Below are 27,409 nucleotides of genomic sequence, written 5' to 3'. Positions count from 1 at the left end.
GAGTGAGTGAGTTGGGTTTAACGCCGCTTCCAACAGTATTCCAGTTATATCACGGCGTGTCAGCTTAATGTGGGAGGAAAGCCCGAAGTGATGCAGGTCTCAGACGTTTACCCCTCCGGTGAAACCCACGAGCACGGGTATGGTACTGACAAACCTAGAAACATAATCGGGGCGAACCGGGATTCGAACCCACAATCAGAGGTTTCTGGCGTGCACAAGCGACGCAACTCTGAACAGCGAATCGCGGCGCCTTAGACGACTGGGCCACCCGTGCCCCCTCTGGGCCAACATGAGTGCTGTGTAGGTGTCACTGTATTAAATAGACTAGTGTCTCCAAGACCCTGGGCCAACATGAGTGCTGTGCAGACGTCACTGTATTAAATAGACTAGTGTCTCCCAGACCCTGGGCCAACATGAGTGCTGTGTAGGTGTCACTATATTAAATAGACTCGTGTCTCCCAGACCCTGGGCCAACATGAGTGCTGTGTAGGTGTCACTGTATTAAATAGACTAGTGTCTCCCAGACCCTGGCCAACAATAGCGCTGTGTAGACGTCACTGTATTAAATAGACTCGTATCTCCCAGACCCTGGGCCAACATGAGTGCTGTGTAAGTGTCACTGTTTTAAATAGACTCGTGTCTCCCAGACCATGGGCCAACATGAGTGCTGTGTAGGTGTCACTGTATTAATTAGACTCGTGTCTCCCAGACCCTGGGCCAACAATAGCGCTGTGTAGGTGTCACTGTATTAAATAGACTCGTGTCTCCCAGACCCTGGGCCAACAATAGTGCTGTGTAGGTGTCCCTGTATTAATTAGTGAGTTAGTTAATATTTAACGTCACATCGGCAATATTGTAGCCATATCGTGACGAGACAAAATTTGACTTTAATAATATATGTAAACTGTATAAAGTTCTGTCGACGAAGGACAGTAAAACAACTAGATTATCACAGATATATGTTTAAAACTAGTACTTAACCATAAAATATGACAATTCATAACATTACAATAGATAAAATTGGGCTTTATATCACCAGCAACTAAAGTGAGGTCACCATACTGAGGACCATGGGGACTTACTGTACCTTTGCTACCATTACACCATCCCTTTAGTCACTGGCGACCATTGACAGGGTTTAGCCGGAGATTTCAAACCAACAAATATACTACGATTAAAAAAATGGCAGATAAAATTACTTTGATTTATGTGGGCTTACATATCCTATCAGGGGGACAATAATTTTACGCTACTTCAAACCCCTTCGAGGATAAAGCCGCTAACAATCTCCATTAATGATCATATACTACCAATTTATACAATATATATCTCTGTACATCAAAATGTATTAATTAATTCTATTTCCTTTAAAAAACCTATGATTATATGAGCATGTATTTGATGAAAAAGATCCTTTATAGATGACACTTTGAAATATTTATCCCTTGTGATGGAAAATTCAATACAGTCAAGCAGGACATGCTTGACAGTGATTCTTTCATCACAAGGGATACAAAATGCAGGATGCTCACCTTTCAATAAATATTCACGTGTATACCTGCTATGGCCAATACGACATCGTCGTATTATGACCTCTTCAAATCTGTAAAGACAACCCAAGTAGGTGTAACCAATATTTAGTTTAATTTGATGAAATTTATTGATACCTACTTGGGTGTCCCACTTCTTTTGCATCAGATCACGGATGTAAGATCTAATTATAGGTTTATTATCACTTTTTGGGATGAGAAGTTGTGTCACAGATTTGGTGAGTGCTGCTTTAGCAGCAGCTTCAGCCATTGTGTACCAGTTATTCCTACATGGCTGGGTAACCAACAAAAGACGATGTCGTACTGGCCAGTAGCAAGATCGTTATGAAGTTCTTTGATGTCACGTACATGATGGACACGTGGATGATGTCAGGAAATATTCTTAATGGCCTGAAGACAGGAAATGAATCAGAAAAGATAATGAACCGTTTATGTTTAGATTAAGTATTTATATATTTGAGAGCAGTTAATATTGCATGTGATTCTGCTGTCTAAATGGAACTGTCATTCCCTAATCTAGATGATATGGTTCTGGATCCAATGACAGTGGGGCTGGCAACAGCGTCACCGTACTTGGATCCATCTGTAAATATGGATTTGTAAGTATCATAAGTGCACCTTAATTCATTATATTGTTGTTGATAAATTAGTTGATTTGTTTCAGATTTTTTTAATTTGGTTAATGTGAGATCTACCTCTGGCCGTACCATTTGCCAAGGAGGTGATGAAAACAGTTGAGAGGGAGCAATATGTTGCAATTTAATATTTGAAGCAAACATAGCAGACTGGATTCTAATTCCGAGTGGTGGAACAAGAGACGATTTTTTATTGTAAATATCTTGGCAAAGAGGATTAAAGACGCAATTAAAAGCTGCATTTGGTTGATTTGAATATAATTTATTGACATATTGTAAAGATAATTTCAGACGGCGTTGTTTAAGAGAAGGTTCATCCGCTTCTACATACAGACTGTGAATTGGAGACGTCCTGAAGGCTACAAGGCAAATCCTCAGGCCGTGATGATGGATAGTATCCAGTTTAAAAAAAATAACTTTTCTAGGACTGCCTTAGACGATGGAGCTATAATCGAATTTTGAACGGATCAATGACTTGTACAAGTGTAAGATGGTTGTTTCATCTCCTCCCCACTTAGAATTAGAAACTACTTTCAACACATCGAGTGCCTTCAGGCATTTGGCTTTAAGGTAATTAACATGCGGAAGGAAAGTTAAATGAAATAAAGGCCCAAGAACTTGGCCTCTTTTACAACTTTGATAGGGGTGCCATCTAAAAATAGTTCAGGGTCCTTATGCGGCTTATATTTTCTGCAAAAATGTATACAGTTGGTTTTTGATTTGGAAAATTTAAACCCGTTTTCGAGGGACCATTTATGAATTTGATTGAGACAGATTTGTAACTGCCTCTCTATTGTATGCATATTTATTCCACGACAAGAAACATTAAAATAATCCACGAAAAGTGATCCATCTACCGAATCACTTAAAACCTTTGAAAGTCTATTTATTTTTATACTAAATAAAGTGAAAGACAAAATACTGCCTTGTGGGACACCCTGATCCTGATGATAATGGTCAAACAGGGTAGAACCAACGCGAATCTGAAATTGTCTGTCAGTTAAAAACTTGGATATAAATTCAGGCAAACGGCCTCTCAATCCAAAATCATGTAAATCCTTTAAAATCCCGTGTTTCCACGTTGTGTCATACGCTTTTTCTAAATCGAAAAAGATAGACACTGTATGCTGGTTATTAATGATTGCATTTTTCACAAATGATTCTAACTGTACTAAATGGTCAACGGTACCGCGATTCTTTCGAAAGCCACACTGAATATTTGTTCTTAAATTATTTGATTCCAAGTACCATGTTAATCTATTGTTGACCATGCGTTCCATGGTTTTGCAAACGCAACTGGTCAATGAAATTGGTCTATAATTTGAGGGATCACTGTGATCCCGTCCATGTTTCAGTATGGGTATAACTATGGTATCGCGCCAAGAAGAAGGAAACTTACCTGAAGTCCATATATCATCAAAAATTAACAAAAGGGTTTCTAAAGACGGTTTTGGTAAGTGCTTCAGGATTTGATAGTGTACATTATCAGCTCCTGTAGCAGTATCATGAGCTTGTCCAAGAGCTGTATAAAGTTCATGGATCAAAAATATTTTTCCACCAGATTGGCCCATGAGCCACCGCCTTCTGGGCATAGGACTCTAGGCAAATAACATACTTGAAATACATATATTTGAGATACATATATTTGAGAAACATACATTTGAAATTGAATTGAGTCAACATTTATAACTAACAGGGCCAAACCTCAAGTTAAACATAATTCCAAAAATATAATGTGTGCAAATACAATTATTAATGCACAGGGCTCGGCATGACCAGCCGATTGATAGGACCGGGCCCATCCTACCACCCGTCTAGGCGAAGTAAGGGTCAAAGTGGTGTATTGGGCAAAGGAACGCTACTCCTGGAACCAGAGCCCTCAACCACCAGAATCCCGTCCTCCGCCGACACAGGGGCGCAACCCACGGCAAACAGGTTGCCCAATTCGGTCGCCTTGTACGACCAGCAATGGGGTGCTGTGGAAATATTCTACCCGGGTTCCACACGGGGGAAGAGCTATTAGCGTTACCCAGCACTCACCACGAGGAGGTTGCTCTTCACGAGTGCCAAGAGCTGTATGAAGTTCATGGATCGAAAATATTTCATTATATTCTTCCCCATTATCTGATTTAAAATTTATATTTTTCTTTTCCTGCTGTTTTTGACATTTTTAGAATTGAGGGACATAATTTGAGGAAGAAGAATGTTTAGCTAACGTTTCACCTAGTTTATGTGCACTATCCGATTTATTAGTTAATAGTTCATCCCCAATCTTAAGATGGTGGCCGCTACATTTAGAACCCTTACCTTTAATTTTCTGTATCATGTTCCATACCTTGGACATGGGCGTTCGTGAGTTTATCTTGGAAACATAATGTTGCCAAGATTGGCGTTTATTTTGTCTGGCTTTAGCATTTAAAATTTTATATATATTCGAATTATGGACCATGGGATGGCGACGGAAATAGTGTTCAGCCTCTTTCCGTGTCTTCCTAGCTTGTTTGCAGTCATTATTGAACCATGGTTTACGGATGTGTGGATTTTTAGAGGAATTAGGAATAGATTCATCTGCTATTTTGTTGAATTCATCTGAAAATAATTCTACAGGATCAGTCGCGTCAATAAATAGATAATAAGTTTTAATTTATTGGATGCAAGCATTTCAAATCAAGGCCAGTTGGCCTTAGTGAAGTTTCATCTTGTTGAAGGAGGAACATCTGAAGGTAAGACAGGTTTTAAAATAGTTGGGAAATGATCACTGCCACAGAGGTCTTCGTGGACGGACCATTCAAATTCGTTTAAGTGAGTGAGTGAGTGAGTGAATATTGTTTTACGCCGCTTTTAGCAATATTCCAGAAATATCACGGCGGGGGACACCAGAAATGGGCTTCACACATTATACCCATGTCGGGAATCAAACCCGGGTCTTCGGCGTGACGAGCGAACGCTTTAACCACCCGACCGCCCCCAAATTCGTTTAATAAATCAGTGTGAGTGAGTGATAAATCCAGAGCAGAGTAGGTACCTGTACCGGGATGTAGATATAGATACATAAGTCATTGTTGGAAATGAAATCTTCCAAAAGTTTCCCCTTTTTATTTGTCTGAACACTACCCCAAAGTGGATTGTGCCCATTTAGATCACCCATAACAATACAGGGCTTGGGGAGTTGATCATAGAGAGCTTGAAGTTCAGACTGTAGGAGAGAAGAGTGAGTGAGTGAGTTCGAATTTTAAGTCACATCGGCAATATTTCAGACATACAGTGACTAAATCAAGTTATAAATAAACAAATACATACATATAGACTATAAAATCTGTCGACAAAGGACAGTAAAAGAACTAGAGTATCACAGCTATAGATATAAAAGTAAGTAACTATAAAATTGTGACTAATCAGTACGATACATTATAAAAGTTGGCTAGAGATCACCGGCAACCAGAGTAAGGCCACCATACAAGGGACCATGGGGACTTACGGTCCATCTGCTTCCTGCATGGTACCCCAGCAGGATTTACACCATCCCTCTGGCTACTGGTGATTGTTAGAATTTTTAAGCCAAAGCATTTAAAAACAAACAAGTATACTGCGATTAAAACCATGGAAAATGAAAAATACTTTGAATGAAATTGGGCACTCGTGAAGAGCAACCTCCTCGTGGTGAGTGCTGGGTAACGGTAATAGCTCTTCCCCCGTGTGGAATCATGGTTATCCTTGATGTTACAACCCCAAACTCCCAAAGTGATCCTTTGATGTCAACGTCTTCATCTCAGACAGAACCACAAACAATAGTCGAGAGCCAACCAGTGGGCGTAGCTCACTTAACAAAAAGTGAAAAAAAGAAACTGCGAAGAACCAGGGCACTCCAGCACACGGATGTGCCTTCTGTTACAACCTCTGTTGAGGTTCGTAACCCATATGAACCTCTGGAGATGGATGTCACCCCCCCATAGCCAGTCCATGGGAGTGGACACTCCTCCCGCTTACGATCCCCGGTTGAGCCGCCATGAGCTGCTCAAGTCATATCCTTCAATGGAATTGCAGAGGACTACGGAATAATTATAATGATATCCAATTACTACTACAAGATTTTCAAACATCAGCATTATGTCTTCAGGAAACGAACTTGAAAACTACAGATCAAATTGACATAAGAGGCTATACTTCCTACCATTTCTTTTCTCCCCCAGGGACTAAGGCCACTGGAGGTTCTTCAGTATTAGTAAAGCAGGGTGTTCTTCACAGCCCAGTTCTCCTTAATACCGCTCTTTAGGCTGTTGCAGTTCGTGTGACTCTGCACATTGTCCACACTTTGTGCTCGCTTTATATTCCTCCGTCATATTCTCTTCAGCAAACTGATCTCCAAGCCCTTTATGACCAACTACCAAAGCCCTGCATCATAATGGGTGATTTAAATGGGCATAATCCCTTATGGGTAGTGCGCATACCAACACGAGAGGAAAGTTGCTGGAAGATTTTATGTTAAATAATGATTTATGTATTTTCAACGATAATTCCAAAACATATCTTCATCCTTGTACTGGGACATACTCGTCCATTGATTTGTCAATTTCAGATTCAGATTTGCTTTCAGTCCACAACGACCTCTGTGGAAGTGACCATTTCCCTACCATTCTCAAGACTGTGACCCCATCTGACGTTCCTCCATCATCAAGATGGAATTTCAAAGGCTAACTGGCCTTTGTATGAAACTCTTTGTGCAAACCAACTTAAACCAGAATTGTTTCTTGATGTTCCTGACCCTATAAAATGTTTCTCTGATGCACTCCATAATATAGCTGATGAATGTATTCCAAAGTCCTCTGCAAATCCACACATCCGTAAACCATGGTTCAATGATACTTGCAAACAAGCTAGGAAGGCGCGGAAGAAGGCTGAGAATTATTTCCGTCGTCATCCTATGGTTCATAATTTAAATAAATTCAAAATCATAAATGCCAAGGCACGACGTACATTTAAACAAAATAAACGCATGTCTTGGCAAGCTTACGTTCTAAAACTAAATTCACGTCCGCCGATATCGAAGGTATGGAACATGATTAAAAAAAACAAAGGTAAGGGATCTAAATCTGGTATCCACCATCTTCAAAATGGGAATGAATTGTTAACTGATAAATCCGATATTGCTAATAAACTTGGTGAAACTTTAGCTAAACATTCTTCCTCATCTAACTATGTTCCTCAATTCCAGAAGTACCAAAAACAGCAGGAAAAGAAAACTATTAATTTTAATTCAGATAATGGGAAGATTATAATGAAGTATTTTCTCTTCATGAGCTCCATACTGCCCTTGGACAGGCTCATGATACTGCTTCAGGAGCTGATAATATACATTATCAACTCCTGAAACATTTACCAGAACTTTGTTGAGGAACCTTGTTAAATATATTTGATGACATTTGGACCTCTGGTACATTTCCTTCCAGATGGCTTGATGCCATCGTTGTTCCCATACCAAAACCTGGACGTGATCATACCGATCCCTCAAACTACCGACCCATTTCATTGACTAGCTGCGTTTTCAAAACCATGGAACGCATGGTCAACAATAGATTGACATGGTACTTGGAATCCAATAATTTAATCACAAATATTCAATGTGGTTTTCGTAAAAATTGGAGTACTGTTGACCATTTAGTTAGATTAGAGTCATTTGTTAAAAATGCAATTATAAACAATGAACATGCAGTGTCTATCTTTTTCGATCTAGAAAAAGCTTACGACACTACATGGAAACATGGTATTTAAAAGGACTTACACGATTTTGGATTGAGAGGCCGTTTGCCTCAATTTATATCCAAATATTTAACTGACAGACAATTTCAAGTCCGCGTGGGCTCAACCCTGTCTGATCATTATAATCAGGATCAGGGTGTCCCACAAGGAAGTATCTTGTCTGTTACACTATTTAGTATTAAGATAAATAGCCTGTCTAAGGTCTTAAATGATTCCATAGATGGGTCGCTTTTCGTGGATGATTTTAACATATCTTGTCGTGGTAAAAATATGCATTCAATTGAAAGACAATTGCAGTTATGTCTTAATAAAATTCAAAGATGGTCACTTGAAAATGGCTTTAAATTTTCTGAGGCCAAGACAAATTGTATACATTTTTGTCGCAAATATAAACCACATCAAGACCCTGTACTGTATTTGGATGGCACACCTATCAAAATTGTAAAGGAAGCCAAATTCCTAGGACTTATTTTTGGTAGCCATTTGACATTTAAACCCCATATCAAGTACCCTAAAGCTAAATGCCTGAAGGCACTCAATTTGTTAAAAGTCGTTTCCAATTCACAGTGGGGAGGTGATCAGAAGGCCCTCCTCCAACTATATAGAGCTCTCATACGTTCAAAACTGGATTATGGCTCCATCCTTTATGGGGGTGCATGCAAAAGCAATCTAAAAATTCTGGATTCTATACATCATCAAGGACTACGGCTCTGCCTTGGATCCTTCAGAACTTCTCCCATTAACAGTTTATATGTGGAGGCTGATGAACCATCACTAAAACTCAGACGTCTAAAATTATCTTTACAGTATATTACCAAATTATCTTCAAATCAGTCAAACCCTGCATATGATTGCGTTTTTCAACCCCTATATGAGGACCTCTACCGAAAGAAATCTTCTCTTATTCCCCCTCTTGGAATAAGATTGAAAACTGCAATTTCTGATGCGAATTTACACCTTGACAATATTTCTTCCTTACCGCCTTCTGTCTTCACCTCCTTGGCAACTGATAAAGCCAAAGGTAGACATGACACCAACAAAACTAAAAAAATCACAAACTAATCCACTAATTTATCAACAAGAATACTATCAACTGAGAACTAAATATGATACATACAAATCTATGTTTACAGATGGATCCAAGGATGGTGACGCAGTTGATAGCGCTACTATCATTGGATCCAGAACAATATCGTTCAGGTTGCCACATGACAGTTCAATTTTCACGACAGAATCACACGCCATCTTAACAGCTCTTAAATACATTCAAAATCAATCTAAACATAAGCAGTTCATAATATTTTCAGACTCTCTTTCGTGTCTTCAGGCTGTTCACAATATGTCCAGTAAACATACACTTTTACTCGAAATTGTCGAATTATATCATGATCTAGCTACTGGCCAATACGACATTGTTTTCCGTTGGTTACCCAGCCATGTTGGAATCGTTGGTAACACAATGGCTGATGCTGCTGCAAAAACAGCACTCAACAAATCTGTGACACCACTTCTAATCCCCTACAGTGATATTAAACCCTTGACTAGATCGTACATCCGAGGGGGGCACGGGTGGCCCAGTCGTCTAAGACGCCGCGATTCGCTGTGCAGAGTTGCGTCCCTTGGCCACGCCAGAAACCTATGATTGTGGGTTCGAATCCCGGTTCGCCCCGATTATGTTTCTAGGTTTGTCAGCACCATACCCGTGCTCGTGGGTTTCACCAAAGTGGTAAACGTCTGAGACCTGCATCACTTTGGGCTTTCCTCCCACATTAAGCTGACACGCCGCGATATAACTTGAATACTGTTAAAAGTGGCGTTAAACCCAACTCACTCACTCACTCGAACATCCGAGATCTAATACAAAAGAAGTGGGACACCCAAGTAGGTATCAATATATTACATGAAATTAAACCAAATATCGGTTACACCTACTTGGGTTGTCAGTCCAGATTTGAAGAGGTCATTATGCGACGATATCGTAATGGCCATAGTAGGTATACACACGAATATATTTTAAAAGGTGAGGATCCTCCATTCTGTATCCCTTGTGATGGGAGAATCACCGTAAAGCATGTCCAGCTTGATTGTGTTGATTTTTCCATCACAAGGGATAAATATTTCAAGGTTTCATCTATAAGGGATCTTTTTACTACGATTAGTTCTCATTTAATTATTGACTTTTTAAAAGAAATAGAATTGTACCATAAGTTCTGTTAATATGTTTTGTATAAATAAATAGTTTTTTTAGAATTGGTAGAATTAAATTATATCGGAGATTGTTAGTGGCAGTATCCTCGGAGGGGGTTAAAGTACATAAAGTTATTGTCCCTCTAAGAGGATATCGTAAGTCCCTGTCATTCAAAGAATATTTACTTCTACTACGTATTTAAACGTAGAATATTTGTCATATTAATTGTGGTTAAAACTTGCGTACAATCGCCAACAACTGAAGGGATGGTGTAAATCCTGTTGGGGAACCGTGTAGGTAGCAGAGGTATCGTAAGTCCCCACGGTCTCTAGTATGGTGGCCTAACTTTGGTTGCTGGCGATCTATAGCCCGTTTTTATAATGTATTGTCCAATAATAGGTTAATCTTTTACTTGTTCTCAACTAGTTTTACTTCTAAACTGTGATAGTCTAGTTATTATACTGTCCGTTGATGACAGGTTCTTATTAATCTAAATTTAGATATTATAAATATTATTAATGCTCTCGTCACGATATGGCTGAAATATTGCCGATGTGACGGTAAATTTTAACTCACTCACTCACTCAGAAGAAAATGGAAAGTCACTATGTGCTTTGGCATTTGATCCTGGTGAGATTCAAAGATTGTTTCGGAACGGTATCAGTACTTTTTATATCTGGACAGTCTAGTTTCATTTGAGTTCGAAACAGAATACAATTGCTCCAAATAGGTGCATCAGACAAATGGCATCCATAGAAAACACCTAAATAAAGTGCATAAAAATATCTGGTGCCTTAAGAGAGAGATTATACATCACGGCCTGGTGCCCGTAAAGGGAGCTTATACACCTGGGCCTGGTACCTTTACAGGGAGATTAAACTCCACGTCCTGGTACCTTTACAGGGAGAATAAGCTCCACGGCCTGGTGCCTTTAGAGGGAGATTATACATCACGGCCTGGTGCCCGTAGAGGGAGATTAAACTCAACTGGCTGTGCCTTTAGAGGGAAATTATACACCATGGCCTGGTACCTTTACAGGGAGATTAAACTCCACGTCCTCGTGCCCTTAGAGGGAGATTAAGCTCGACGGCCTGGTGCCCTTAGAGGGAGATTAAACTCCACGGCCTGGTGCCCTTAGGAGGAGATTAAACTCCACGGTCTGGTGCCCTTAGGAGGAGATTAAACTCCACGGTCTGGTGCCCTTAGAGGGAGATCATACATCACGGCCTGGTGCCCTTAGAGGGAGATTAAACTCCAAGACCTTGTGCCCTTGCCTTAGATGGGGGATTATACATCAAGGCCCGGAGCCCATACAGGGAAATTAAACTCCACGCTATTCGACACGAGAGTAGTACTCAATTTAAGGTAATATGGGACTGTTCCGAGATGTAAGTAATTTTTATTATGAGTTGATGTTCCGATGGAATGCTATTAACATTGGGTGAATTCTCTGGATTTTGTTAATTTGTATATTATTTTTTATTTTAACTCCTTGTATAATCAATATTTGAATTGTGATTCATATATACATGCGCATGGCTTCATCGGAATCGTATAATGGACTCGGCTTAAAAAAGTTAAAAGACCAATCCCTTATGTTCCCAAAGAGAGAGAGAGAGACAGAGAGAGACAGAGAGAGACAGAGAGAGAGAAAGAGACAGAGAGAGAGAGACAGAGAGACACAAACAGAGAGAGCAGTGACAGACACCCACTTACACACACACACACACACACACACACACACACACACACACACACACACACACACACACACACACACACACACACACACACAGCAAAATGCCTATATTTTTCATTTAACCCTTTAAGTCAAATACAGAATACAGGAGGGATTGACCTGGTATTTAAATCCGGGGACAGGGCCTACCATCATCGGATGGCCCTGATGATAAAGAACTTAGATTTGCGGTGACGAAAACTCAGAAAAGCCCTTATTGACAGATTACTCAGTTTAATCACAACAAAATTTATGAAAATTAAACCTCAAAATATATTTCTTCTAAAACGTGTATTTATTAGTCATAAGTTTCGTTCTCACACATGACGCGGAAGGTACATAGAGGGCACTAGTAGCACAAGGATGTTGTAACATTGCAAACATACAAATAAGACACATGTGACATTGCGTATATATCGTGACGGGTAGTTTAGATGTTGAAGCATCATGAGTCTTCGGGAGAACTGGTTTCACTTGGTCCTTCTCAGCGTATTTCATGGCATAGTGGCTGGAGATGAGCGTAAGTAGATTGGTTTTCGTAAAGCTTAGTTGTTATAGAGATGTCACGTTTCAAATATTCCGGTCATGCCTTGTGTGTCACATTGTCGCTGTCGTTGTATTGCTCACTCAGTCTGTGGCTCCAGCACAGGCAGGTATTGTTGATATAGCAATTATACGAAGCCCGACATTTGAAATAGTTCTGGAATGTATAAGAAACCAGTTGATTGTTAGAGATATAGATACAGTTTCAAAGAATACGGCTTTTGTTCAAGAAATTTACAAGAGCACCTTTTTTTTAGAAAACCTTATCTGAACGGTACAGTCGACAGACAGTCAGAACATATCCTGTGTGTATTTTAAGCTGGCTTCCATCCCACAGTATTGCAACTACAACTGTTAAGAGTGAGTGAGATGAGTTTAAAGCCTTGAAAAGTATTCCAGTTATATCACGGCTGTGTCAGCTTACTGTTGGAGGAAAGCCGGAAGTGATGCAGGTCTCAGACGTTACCACTTCGGTGAAACCCACGAGCACGGGTATGGTGCTTGTAAACATAGAAACATAATCGGGGCGAGCCGGGATTTTGACCCACGACCATAGGTTTCTTGTGTGGCCAATGTTGACTATCCCCAGTGCCTCGCTATCAGTAACAATGTGCTCCTTGGTATGAAGGTTCTCCTGTGTAGGTATTGGCTATTGTAGGATCGGTTAAAATATTAATAGTCGCACCCACCTTGCATATCGGGTACCCATTCTGCTGGTGGGTAAACAGAGACACATTTAAACTAAGTCACTTGCCCAGGGTGACACCACACGTTTTGACACTAGTGTTTCGGGTGCATGTAACACAAACGTGCGGGCAGTACTAAATTATCACATCCCTAGAGACATGTTCACAAAGGGCAGTTTATGGGTGTTAACTCATTGTGTTAAACTAAATCACGACTCATCCTAACAGTGAGCGGCAATTGACAAGTTATTCTTTGTCCTACAACAATGAGCCAGAATCCGGAGTTTTGAATAACCGTCGATCATACTTATCTTGTAAATAATAAAAACAGTCGTAATAATGAGAACTATGCGTTCAAGCTACAGGAAGAAGGTAATAACATCGGAAATACTTCCCATTGCATACATTTCCCCGAAAGCCACGTAACCGTTATTTGTGGCTTGAAGATTTCATGATCATGACTGAATTTATAGGAGGATATTTGCCTTGGAGCTCACGTGAATTCCTGGACAACATATTTTAGAACTGCGGCGTTAAAGGGCATTCACACGGTACAACTAGTTCCATCCTGTGGCCGTGCACGTCAGACCACCCTTTCACGTATGCGACTTGTTGGACGTGAATTGTATGAAACAGGACATGTTCTATTTTCATGTGACAAGTTGTACATATGCAACCTATCAGAACGCGTATCAAAATCACGTGATATACACGTCAATTTGTAAATAAAAAGGGCGACTCCGAATCACGTAAGTAACTGCTGCTTTTCGGTATCCACGGTTTCAACACTCGAAAAGGGAACTATGAAAAAGGGGTAGGTAGAATAACCTTGAAACTAATTCTCAGTTTTAAGATTTGCATCGCCGCACATAACTGGATTATTCATTTCACAGTGTTACTGGAAACGGCAGGTTATATGACTGTGGACTATAGAGGAGATAAGACCCATTACGTTTCTAAAACTAAAAATACATCACGAACACACTTCATACCTTTTTGGATTCTGCGGTGAAGTATTTACCATGTTATACAGAGCATATGTATAAAAAGGACATCTAAAAATAAGGCTAAACGAAAATGATGAATTAAGCTTCCTTAAGTCATGTCATGAGTAAATGTCCAACACAACTATGACATAGAGCAGGTATTGAGTTAATTATTAAAAGTCCATCACAAGTCATTGAAAAATGCTTAGATTTGTAATGAATTGATCCCACATTTCGTGAAGTGTGAAATATGTTACAAAATTTGATTTCTTGTGACGTTGACCTCATATGGATAATGCTGAGTGCGGCGTAAAACAATAAACCAACCATCCAACCAACCTCATATGGAGATTAACTAAAAGTTGATGAGCTTTGAGAAGATGTGCATTAAGTTTGACATGTTATTAATATGTATTCTTTTAACTGATATAAGGTATGTTCTGATGCCAATAAACCTGGTACACTTATTATACATTGCATTATACTGCAGTATTGATGGAGCCAACCAGCCAACGCACACTAGTCGTCAGAGAGGGGACAGACGTCACCCTCACCTGTTACTCTGGAAAAGGGAGCAATCTCATGGCAGTGACTTGGTACAGGGGTGGTGTCCTTGCTAAAACAAGCTTCAATGATGAAAAAAACGAATGCAACGTCACACAGGGACAATTTGTTGACAAAGGCGGACATACGCATTTTGAATGCAACCGAACATCGTCGACCATTGTAATACGGGGTGTTCTCCAGGGAGATTCAAAAGAATGGACGTGTCAGTCTCAGTCTGGAGATCACAAAAGCACTACATTGACAGTACAAGCAGGTATTATCCATGTGAGGCATGTTCGAGCGAGCGTACATGCGTGCGTGCGTGCGTGCATGCATGCATGCGTGTGTGTGTGCATGTATGTATGTGTGTGTGGGTGTATGTCTGTGTGTATGTATGTATGTATGTATGTATGTATGTATGTATGTATGTATGTGTGTGTGTGTGTGTGTGTGTTTATGTATGTGTGTGAGTGAGTGTGTTTGTGTGTGCGAGTGTTTGTGTATGTATATATGTCTGTGTGTGAGTGTGTGCGTGTACATGTAAATGTGTATGTAAGTGATTGTCCAATAGGTCATCAATTGTTATTTAACTGTAAAGAATATTAACAAGTCTTGAACAAATGTTACTTATGACTCTTACTGCCACACACTATCTACCTTGTTTATTGCGTTCTGTCACCATATTTTTTCCCCTTCTCATCTTCTACCCTTCTTCAAACAAATAAACATATACTGACCATAGTCTTCGACCGCAGTTTCTAGTTCAACGTCAACCACAACAACTATAGAACCTCCATCAACAACATCAACTACACAATCCCCATCAACAACTACAACAACTGCACAACCCCCATCAACAACATTGTATACTACTGAATCAGTGGCTTCAGTGACCAAGGGACCCTCAACACCTGTGAACAGCCCCAGCTCCAGTGAGCAGAGAATGACATCTGTCACACAGGTTAACCTGACAGGCAGAGAGGAGACGGATAACACACAGTGGTACATCATATTGCCTGGGGCACTGGGTGGACTTGCTGTGGTATCTCTGGTCATATTCCTGGTGTGGAGAAACCGAACATCAAGGAAAAGTAACTGTTATTTTTAGGTTTTAGTTATTAACAAGGACATTTTGTGAAAGATATCCGGGTGTGATATTATTGCAATACTTCTGAAAGCAGCATGCAGGAAACATCTTCAAGACACGTGGCCTATTAACGATGGCCTGTAAATAATCGAGCAGGGCAGTAGTTGACAGTCAATCAGCTAAATCATCTGACCTCCATGTTTCACGTTGGTGTTCTGACCGGCAGTGGATACTTGGTAGCAATTCTGTCCCAGGCAAATAAAAACTCGTCATTTCTTGTACCTCTTGTAGTCCAGTAATTACTTTACAGGACCTATATACAAACCTCAGACTCTAGATACAAACCTCAATGCACTATTCATAAAATGTTTAGTGACAAAGATGCGAGACAATACTATTGACGTCAATTCGGCATTTCCTGTAACTCTCTAGTGAACTTCTGTTTCTTGTTTTTATATTTATTTTTCTTATTTTAGGAAACCTACCACGATTAATACAGAAGTAAGTAGCTTCTTGTCATAAACTTGATAACATCCCTCACTATATGTTGAACATTCCATGACATTAGTGTACTGTTGCTATGTAACATGATGCCTCCTCCATGCCGTTTCACCACTCAGGAGAGTTAATCATATGTAAAGTGCTTGGAGGGGTTGTGGTTGGTTGGTTGGTTTGTTGTTTAACGCCGCACTCAGCAAAATTCCAGCTATATGACGGCGTTCGGTAAATAATCGAATCTGGACTAGGCAATCCAGTGATTAATATATTGAGCATCGATCCGCGCAATTGGGATCGATGACATGCATCAACCAAATCAGCGAGCCTGACCACCGGATCCCGTTAGTCACCTTTTACGACAAGCATAGTCGCCTTTTCGGCAAGCATGGGTTGTTAAAGACCTATTCTACCCCGGATCTTCATGGGCCAGGGGTTGTGGTAGCTGTTAGGCTCTGAAAATGCAAAAAAACAATAGTTTGACCCCTGGCTAGTGTCGTAGGAAAGAAAACTGTTTATATTTTATCTCGAGAGAAAAAACGGTCTCAGCTTATGTGATAGTTATTCGTGTATCAAGTATATGCTAAACATGTGGCACTTAATGTATTTCAAACATGTTCTTTTCAGAAATCGATCGGATTCACAGGAAGACATACTTGGTAATACAATGTTACATTATTTACAAAAAATACATGTTTTGTTTGTTTGTATGTTGTCTAACGCCACCCTCAGCAATATTCCTGCTATATGACGGCTGTCTGTAAATAATCGAGTCTAGACCAGACAATCCAGTGGCTGACATCATGAGCAAATAACCCGTATTGAGCGGGGGACAATGCATCGAAATATTACCCCGTTGTTCATTTCAGAGGGGATGGGTGGTGGCAGATTAAGCCTAATCCACAAAAACGCCCATCTTTCCCCACCATCTGCACCTTCTGTATAGACATGTTACTTGGTGTTGTCAGAGATGCAGGACAACCCGGCCTATTGGACGTCCATGCAAGCTGCCAAAAGCACGTCGTCACAATCAGAAGATGCCGAAGAACAAGAAAAAATTGGTAAGCAGGGATGCCTGTGTCTGTTGACATTTAGTTAGCTCGAACATGTCCCAGTAGTTGTCGCCAGCGTGATCGAGATACCAGAGTAGTGAGTGAGTTTGGTTTTAGGCCAACAAACGTTTTAGGCCATCAAACAATATCACGGCGGGGAACACCAGACATGGGCCTCACATAATGTTCACATGTCGGGAATCGAACCTGGATCTTCGGCGTGACGCTTTAACCACCCGCCCCTGATACCAGAGTAGAAAAGATGCTAGATGTAGCAAGTAACTTAACGAGGAAGTGTTGGTCACAATGTTAACACATGATAGTTTCTTTAACACGTTATGATACAAACCTCAGACGCTAGATACAAAACTCAATTCATTGTTCATCAAATATTTAATGACAGAGATGCAAGACAATCCTGTTTACTGGAAATCCAGCCACGCTGTCAAGGACCACTCCACTCAACTCGCAGATGCAGAGAAGGAAGACAATCATGTTTACTGGACCCCCAGCCTCGATACCGGGGACAACTCCACTCAACTTGCAGATGCAGAGAAACAAGTTAATCCTGTTTACTGGACCCTAGAACCGCATTGTCATGGTCCACCCCACACAGCTGGACAACGCAAAGAGGAATGCTGATACTGGTGCTTTCTGGTGTTCATCTCATCAGAACCGGTCGTACTGGTATTGAGGATGTACTCCTTTAACATGTAATGTGAACATATTAGTCGTTTAGTGAGAAAACGACACTGATAGAAAGCATTGTTAATCTGATGCGAAGTTGAACATTGACATTTATGTTTCTTGTATTGAACAATCACTGAATTCAAACTTGATAGTACCCGTGAACATCCGGGTCAGAAGAGGTCTTCAGCAACGCATGCTTGCCGTGAAAAGCGACTATGCAAGAGGCGAGTAATGGGATCGGGTGGTCAGGCTCGCTGACTGCTCGTGATGCCAGTCACTGGATTGTCTGGTCCAGACTCGATTATTTACAGACCGTCGTCATGTATAACCGATGTTATATTTGGGATAACACTTTCTTAGTTATGTAGCTGGAATATTGCTGCGTGCGGCGTTAAACAACCCGAACTAAAACAATCAAATTCAATAGACAATCTATTCGGATGTAAGAAAGGAACACTGTGCTACAAATCCATGTTTGCATGTCTGCATTTGGGTCTGTCAGCTGTCCAAATCGTGTTTGTATTGTTTGATTAGAAGAGCAAATAGCGGTATCATTTGCGGGGATGCTGCGCCATTCTTTTATTGCTAGAGGAGTCACTGAATCACTTGACAGTTATTACAGACCTTATATATTTAAACTCAGATCCAGATAAACTCATTTATATCGGTCAATAGAACGTATCCATAGTTTCAACTATGGAGGATATGTATACTCAGTATTTCGTATCACAACGAGTATCCAGAGGAATGGTTCTCGTAACCCTTTTCGAGACAGTCAGTTGTTTTAATAAGTCATTTGACAAGTTTTAATAATCCAAAATCATATTTGATTGTGCTTTTGTAAAACAAAAAACAAAATCATATTTAAAAATATAGGCCACTGATATTGTTTCTCGGCTTCATTGCGGAGGTCAGTCTCACTGTGAGTCCCTATGGTTCTGTGTGGTTGAGGGTTATCTGTAGCCTAAGTTATATTGTGTGTCGCTGTCTTGCTGCAACGTTAAGTGCTTGCACATTAATATATATATGCTTACTGGTCATCTGACTGTCCTTTGCTGAAACAATTCTGAATATAATTATAAATATTTCATGAATGCTCTTGTCTCCATACGGGGGAACTATTTCCGAATTTATCATTTTTGTAGCTCTTTCACTCATTGATATTATTTATTCCTAAATTATTAAGAAACCTCATTTGGATCAATTTTGACAGTGAATGTATGACAGCTCTTTAAATTAAGAATAACTAACTAGTTTAATTAATCATGGTCATATCGAAGGTTTTTTTAATAGGCAACCACATGTGGCGTCTCCATGGGCAAGGGAATTGTTCGCATTATGCCTCCGCTCACCCAGCAGTGAATGGGTACCCGGTTGGATTACATAGTAATTTGACTGTTAACCTTCTCGCACCTCACGGGCAGATTGCGTTGCACAAATCACAGGGGGCTGAGAATGAAAATCGAGTGCAGACAGATCAATAAAGCTGGGTAATATTAATGTAGCGCTTCGAGTAGGTATTGTTGTGGAATTTGGCTGTACAAGTGAACTTCTCCTCTTACGTACGTGTCTCCCTGGCTTGTAGTGATAAGCGGGTTCCGGTGCGGGAGTGATCACGAGGGTCGGAAAGCGTACGTCATGCTGAGAAATAGATAGTATTACTTTTGTGTGTATCCGTGTCGTAAATATTGTCATAGTGAACGATTTGGGACACCCATTGTCTGAATGAACATTTAATTCCAGAGGTTGATTACCCTGTAGCCATGAATGCCTTATTTGCTGTTGATAACATGGAGAGAGAGAGAGAGAGAGAGAGAGAGAGAGAGAGAGAGAGAGATACACAGACACAGACACAGACACACAGACACAGACACACACACACACACAGACACAGACACAGACACACACACACACACACACACACACACACACCAAAATGCCTATATTTTTCATTTAACCCTTTAAGTCAAATACAGAATACAGGAGGGATTGACAGGTATTTATCTGTACTGATCTGGCACATAGTGTTCCTTGTATATATATATGTATATCTACTGTATAAAATAAACTTGTATCAGCCATTGTTGATATCATATGTTCGAAATAAACACTGTATCGTTTCAGCCTTTCTTGCTCAGCGTCCTAGCATCTATGGACCCGAAAAAAGGGGAAAAATATGTACGACACCGACTAGCAGCACTGGAGATAAAAAACAAAAAAATCATTGCTTGAAAATGTGGCAGTGAGCCCAAAGGTACTATTGATAGACATTTTCCTTTTTGTTTTTCTAAGCAGTATATATGAAACATTGTCTTCATATTCGTATTTGTAACAGTCAGGATATGATGTGCCAAAACAACCGACCCATTCGTGACCAACTCGTGTTATTCCGGGACAAGCCGAATAGCGACTCGTGCCCCGCTCATGACCATTTTTGCGTTTGGTATATTTTTAGATGTAAGATATATGTAAAATAAAAAAAATACTTCTGAGGGATTATTTGACGAAGAACTTGAAATCATACGCGCATTCTGATTGGTTTGTCGTATTTTCGCACATAACATTCATCGATAGGGGGCGAGTCTTCTGGCAGGTTACGGAAAGGGACGAGTGTTGACGAATGCAACCAACCGAGTATATGATATTGTTTTAAGTCCGCTTTAAAGAGAACAACGGATACTCCTGCAGCCGCGGGTGAAGTATTCACACAACGGAGTAACAGATCCTCTGTTAAACCCACCAACACGCAGACTGTATTTATACTCCGTGAGTCGCCCTTGCGTGATGCACGAGGAATACGTTCTCAGCCGCTGTTGCACGTGCACCACGCAACGTCTCGAGCTGATATTTACAATGCATGGTACACGGCTCATCATAATTTCGTCGGGTCCTGAACTAGTATTTTATCAATCGCTTGCACATTGTCAATACATGCTGACGGGGATTATAGGACGTATAGAGCCCTTAACAAGGATATGTATGGTTGGTTGCCTCATTTGTTTTTCTCGTCAAAGGTGATTCTAAATTGCATTACATATGAACATTGTAAAAGGTAACCTGCTGTAACCCAACACTATATACATATTTTTCTTTACCTTATGCAAATATTTGAAAAACAATATTTGATAGTTTCACACCTTACCACCATGTGTCGTCATTTCTGAGGTAAAAAATTAGACCTCCTCTAATCAAACGATGCGGGTTGGACCCCCATTGGCGACATATGTTTTCCGACAAAATTTGAGATCATTCACTTGTCAAATATAAAGAAAATAGCTCAGTCTACTCAAAGTGTAAATTACTTGAAATGTTGGTTCAAGATAGTGTAAAATTGAACAAACAACTGCCCATTCCTAAAAAAATAATGGAGCGTTTCAACAATAGAATGACGTCACAGATGTGTTTTGAGTCATGCTGAGATGGGATTCACTGGCAGTCGCAACAAGCTAGCTCTTGGTAAAGGGAGGCAACTCCGTACTAGCCTCGGCATCATTCCGAGGCTGCCGTGATCTGTTAGTAATTGTTTTCACAAACGCCAATGTGATTTATGAGTAACTGAATAGAATGTACAGCATTTCTTTTTTTCAAACAATTGCTCCTAACATGTCATATTTGGTCTACATGTTCATAACATTCCCGATATTTTGTTAGTTGTTCAGTTTTAGTTGTATTTGAAACCCTGAAAGTATGACAGAACATGTTGGTTTGTTTGTTGTTTGACGGCGCACTAAGCAATATTCCAGCTATATGATGGCGGTCAGTCAGTATATGGACCAGACAAGACAGTGATTGATCTGATGCTTTGTTTGTTTGCTTGTTGTTTAAAGCCGCACTCTGCAATATTCCAGCTATATGACAGCGGTCTCTAAAAAATCGAGTCTGGACCAGACATCATGAGCATCGATCCACACAATTGGGATACGATGACATGCATCAACCAAGTTAGCGAGCCTGACCACCCTATCCCGTTAGTCGCCTCTTGCCGCCTTTTAATGGCAAGCATGTATGAATGATGCACTGAGATATTGTACTGTTGACAGTCCCATGGCCTGCAACCCGTGCTTGTCAGGGGCGACAAAATGAATCGGGTTGTCAGACTCGATGACTTGGTTGATTGCATGGCATCGTATTCCCGTGAGCATTGGTCACAATATAAATCACTGAATTGTCTGGTCCAGACTCAGTTATTTACTGTCTCCCGTCACACAGCTAGGATATTGCGGCGTTAAACAACAAACGAACAAATACCACCAAAAGTGTTGTTTGTTGATTGACGAAAGCTTGCGAGGGGAGTATTTCATTTCGTAGAGGGGCGGTCGGGTAGCCTAGTGGTTAAAGCGTTTGCTCGTAACGCCGAAGACCCGGGTTCGATTCATGACATGGGTACAATGCGTGAAGCCCATTTTTCCTGTGTCCGCTGGAATATTGCTGGAATAGTGCTTAAAGCGGCCTTAAACCAAACTCACTCACTCATTTCGTAGATAATGACGATTTTGGTATAAAACGTCATGACTACCAGTGCATATACCAAGAATAGAAACCCGACACACCGTGCTTGTTCCCTTCACGCATAGTGGAGAAGATTTTACAAACGCTTCACAATTGAAACGGTGCTTTCCACGCATGTCATTCTCCCGAAGGAATGATGGTTCGCGTATCATTGAGAAAGAGACCAACACCAAAATGCCTATATTTTACATTTAACCCTTTAATTGTCTGTTTTAGGTGCGGTTTTTTCAAAGTTCAATTCGATATTCCTGGCACGTCATTAATTAACAGAGTAATTTTGAATTAAAAACCTTGTAAACGTTATATTTATCATGTACTGCGATAATATCCGGGTTGCTTTCGTTTTATTCTGGCGAAACGTCTCACATTTTTTTAAGCACGAGTTGTCACGCCGTTTTGTAAACAAAGTGTTAATTTCATCCTGGAAAACATCGTCGACAACCGCTTGATGATGGATTGTTCCCGTCGCCTCCGAGACTAACAATGTCTCCGAAAATATACAAGTTTGATAGAAACAAGCAGCTACATTTATATTTAAAAGGAGCCACAGAGAAATGGGAGATTACCTGAACCTGTGGAAATCTAGACTTGCTTCATTCAGGGAAGCCGCACCACGTTTACAGAAGGGGCACGGCGAAAAGGGAAATATTGTTATTCGTGGAGTGTGAGACAGACTAGCAGGCCCCGCCCTGTCTGATGTCAGAATTATACCGATTTCTCATGAGAGCAAATGTCAGTTGGAGGAGTGTAACGATTCGCTGTAGCTGTGCATGGGATCCTTTGTGCCAAGATAGAGAGAATCCCACCCGAGTGTCTTTTATCAACGAGTGTTGATATATTTGATATCAAAAGACATTCGGGTGAGATTTTATTTATCGTCCAACATCATTCTTACAAATTTTTCAATTTGAAGACAGTAATTAGCAGTGTCTTCAGTGTAAAAAGTACTGCCAACAGCTTCAGTAGCAGAGCTATTAGTGATGTCATTTGATTGTGACACTGATCTACAAAGCATTGTGATGTAATTTCATTGCAGAGATATCTACAGTGTAGATATCACTTGATCTCACACAAGCTGTATCTCCTGTGGGAGCCAGTTTTGGATGATAAATTAGCCCCACTGTGAATTCATGCATCCATAGGTATATAACAAGGACAACATGTGATATGTTGTAAAATATTGTAACTATGATTCACTATTTATCGACGTTATGTAAATGATTTCTCAACCCAGTGCTATTTCGTTTGACTTGCAGCTCGACAAACAAAGACATGTTTAACATGCGCTGGTGCGGAGCTTCTACCTCGTGGGCGTAACACCTGCTATGGTAGAGTCCAATGAGGAATGAGGGGTGGTTAGAATGTACACGCAGAGCACGAGCTAAATATGGCCACGTGTCAGCTTCGCTATGCACTTGTCCATGCATGCCTCAGTCACGCTTACATGTCTAATGATACGGTTCACTTGGATAATGGTCTCGGTAAGACTTACTTGTATATGATCCGTACCCTTCACCCCTGTAAGATAATGAACTATGCCGCTCAAGCATATTCATAAGGGTCAATGGTCAGGTAGAGTGTTCGTTTCCTGTGTTTGATAGTATGCATTTCGAAATGTTGTGTGTCATGTCGCAACCGAAACTATCAGTGTCATATCAGGTCAAAATGTGCCGTTACCCCCGTAATCACAAGTACAGGGTCTGCATGGCGTATAAACAGTAAAGTACGGTTATAACGAACTCAAAGGGACTACTAATTGTAGTTCGTTATAACCGTAGTTCGTTATAAGCATACATTCAGCATAACTACAGCAAATAGTCGGGACCAAAAAAGTAAGTTCGTGACATCCGTTAGTTTGTTATAAGCGTGTTCATTATAACCGTAGTTTACCGTACTTATATTAGATTGATAGTTTAAGCCTGGTGGAACGAAGTATACCGAACGAGTGAAAATGACGAGCCGAATGTTAAGCATATAGTTATTACAGAATGTATTGTTTATGTGATAAAGAACTTCGGAACTTTACGAACTGGTTTTTCTAACCAGAGCTTATCAGAATTGCATCCCTTATCCGTATCAGAATCAGATTAATTGCGGTTCAAATCCCAGTTAGCTCTGATACTGATCCTTGGCCTGTATAAGTTTTTGGTACGATGTTTCGGCCTGTATCACTTGTTGAGACGCCTTGACTGCCGTGGTGTTGTTGGTAGAGCGTCTGCCCGGAGAGCGGAAGGTCGGTTGTTCGATCCCCAGCCTGGTGCCCGTAGAGGGAGATTATTCACCACGGCCTGGTGCCCTTAGAGGGAGATTAAACTCCACGGCCTGGTGCCCTTAGAGGGAGATTATACAACACGGCCTGGTGCCCTTAGAGGGAGATTAAACTCCACAGTCTGGTGCCCTTAGAGGGTTATTAAACTCCACGACCTGGTGCCCTTAGAGGGAGATTATACATCACGGCCTGGTGCCCTTAGAGGGTTATTAAACTCCACGACCTGGTGCCCTTAGAGGGAGATTATACATCACGGCCTGGTGCCCTTAGAGGGAGATTAAACTCCACGGCCTGGTGCCCTTAGAGGGAGATTATACTTCACGGCCTGGTGCCCTTAGAGGAAGATTATACATCACGGCCTGGTGCCCTTAGAGGGAGATAAAACTCCACAGTCTGGTGCCCTTAGAGGGTTATTAAACTCCACGACCTGGTTCCCTTAGAGGGAGATTAAACTCGACGGCCTGGAGCCCATACAGGGAAATTAAACTCCAGGGCCTGGTGCCCATTGCCATTGTTGCTAAAGGCGGCTTGGGTGACTTGAAGTCATTTCGGAATTATCACCAAGATCCACCTGAAGCAGAAACTTAACTTGATATTCAAGTAAGTGATGAACTTGATGTATTAATATTTTGTAGTACCCAATTTAAGGTAACATTGGGACTGTTCCGAAAGGTAAGTAACTTTGTTATGAGTTGATGTTCCGATGGAATGCTATTAACATTGGGTGAGTTCTCTGGATTTTGTTAATTTGTATATTATTTTTATTTGAACACCTTGTATAATCACTATTTGAATTGTGGTTCATATATACATGCTCATGACATAATCAGAATGGTATAATGGACTCGGCTTAAAAAAGTAAAAGTACCTATCCCTTCTGTTCCCAAAGAGAGAGAGAGAGGGGGGGGGGAGAGAGAGGGGGGATGAAAGAGACGAGGGAGGGAGGGAGGGAGAAAGAGAGGGAAGGGAAAGGGGAGAGAAAGAGAGAGAGGGAGGGAGGGAAGGAGAGAGAGAGGAAAGGGAAAGGGGGGAGAGAGAGGGAGGGAGGGAAGGAGAGACAGGTGGTGAAAGAGAGAGGGAGGGAGGGAGGGAGAGAGAGAGGAAAGGGAAAGGGGAGAGAGAGAGAGAGGGAGTAAGGGAAGGACAGAGAGAGGGGGGTTGAAAGAGAGAGAGAGGGAGGGAGAGAGAGAGGAAAGGGAAAGGGGAGAGAGAGAGGGAGGGAGGGAAGGAGGGAGAGAGAGGGAGGAAGGGAAGGAGAGAGAGGGGCAGGGAGGGAGGGAGGGAGGGAGAGAGAAAGGGAGGGAGGGAGGGAGAGAGAAAGAGAGGGAGAGAGAGAGAGAGAGGGAGAGGAAGACAGACAGAGAGGGAGGGAGAGAGAAAGACAGAGATAGACAGAGACAGAGACAGAGACAGACACACACCCTTTAAGTCATATACAGAATACAGGATGGATTGACCTGGTGTATAAATCCGGGGATAGGGCCTACCATCATCGGATGACCCTGATGATAAAGAACGTAGAATTGCGGGGACGAAACCTCATAAAAGCCAAAGTCCTTATTGACAGATTACTCATTTTAATCACGACATAATTAAAAAAAATGAAACTTCAAAATATATTTCTACTGAAACGTGTATTTATTAGTCATAAGTTTCTTTCTCACACACGACGCGGAAGGTACATAGAGTGCATGAGAAGCACACGGATGTTGTAACTTTGCAAACATACAAATAAGACACATGTGACATTGCGTATTGATCGTGACGGGGAGTTTCGATGTTGAAGCATCATGAGTCTTCGGGAGAAATGGTTTCACGTGGTCCTTCTCAGTGTATTTCATGGCATAGTGGCTGGAGATGAGCGTAAGTAGATTGGTTTTCGTAAAGCCTATGTGTTATGGAGATGTCATGTTTCAAATATTCTTGTCATGCCTTGTGTGTCGCATTGTCGCTGTCGTTATATTGCTCACTCAGTCTGTGGCTCCAGCACAGGCAGGTATTGTCGATATAGCAATTATACGAAGGCCGACATTTGAAATAGTTCTGGAAAGTATAAGAAACCAGTTGATTGTAAAAGATATAGAGTGAGTGAGTATGGTTTTACGCCGCTTTTAGCAATATTCCAGCAATATCACGGCGGGGAACACTAGAAATGGGCTTCAGACATTGTACCCATCTCGGGAATCGAACCCGGGTCTTCTGCGTGACGAGGGAACGCTTTAACCACTAGGCTACCCGACCGCCCGTTAGAGATATAGATACAGTTTCAAAGGATCCGGCTTTTGTTCAAGAAATTTACAAGAGCAACTTTTTTTTAGAAAACCTTATCTCAACGGTACAGTCGACAGACATTCAGAACATATCCTGTATGTATTTTAAGCCGGCTTCCATCCCACAGTATTGCAACTACAACTGTTAAGAGTGAGTGAGATGAGTTTAACGCCTTGAAAAGTATTCCAGTTATATCACGGCTGTGTCAGCTTAATGTGGGAGGAAAGCCGGAAGTGATTAAGGTATTCAACGTTGCCACTTCGGTTAAACCCACGAGCACGGGTATGGTGCTTGTAAACATAGAAACATAATCGGGGCGAGCCGGGATTTGAACCCACGACCATAGGTTTCTTGTGTGGCCAATGTTGACTATCCCCAGTGCCTCGCTATCAGTAACAATGTGCTCC

At 41.1% G+C, this 27,409-nt stretch overlaps 1 protein-coding gene across 1 annotated transcript; it reads left to right on the top strand.

Moving 5' to 3' along the window:
- Positions 1 to 15,386: 15,386 nt before the first annotated feature.
- Positions 15,387 to 19,721, top strand: LOC124144093. The gene is made up of 5 exons (XM_048390197.1): positions 15,387 to 15,720; positions 16,193 to 16,217; positions 16,839 to 16,870; positions 17,180 to 17,272; positions 17,667 to 19,721. The coding sequence occupies exons 1-5, from the start codon at positions 15,573 to 15,575 to the stop codon at positions 17,903 to 17,905; spliced, it is 537 nt and encodes a 178-aa protein (XP_048246154.1). The 5' UTR covers positions 15,387 to 15,572; the 3' UTR covers positions 17,906 to 19,721.
- Positions 19,722 to 27,409: the final 7,688 nt, after the last annotated feature.

Source organism: Haliotis rufescens, unplaced genomic scaffold (assembly GCF_023055435.1).
Source record: "Haliotis rufescens isolate VD_foot unplaced genomic scaffold, xgHalRufe1.0.p SCAF_87, whole genome shotgun sequence".
Taxonomy (NCBI): domain Eukaryota; kingdom Metazoa; phylum Mollusca; class Gastropoda; order Lepetellida; family Haliotidae; genus Haliotis; species Haliotis rufescens.
Note: the sequence above shows the minus strand (reverse complement) of the source record. Positions and strands in the feature narration are given on the sequence as shown.

What these genes read in the sequence shown, in the direction of transcription:
- LOC124144093 (XM_048390197.1), top strand. Translation starts at nt 15,573, where the DNA reads ATGACATCTGTCACACAGGTTAACCTGACAGGCAGAGAGGAGACGGAT. An exon ending in AAACCGAACATCAAGGAAAA is followed by an intron (nt 15,721 to 16,192) that starts GTAACTGTTATT and finishes TTCTTATTTTAG; the next exon opens with GAAACCTACCACGATTAATA. An exon ending in TTCACAGGAAGACATACTTG is followed by an intron (nt 16,871 to 17,179) that starts GTAATACAATGT and finishes TGGTGTTGTCAG; the next exon opens with AGATGCAGGACAACCCGGCC.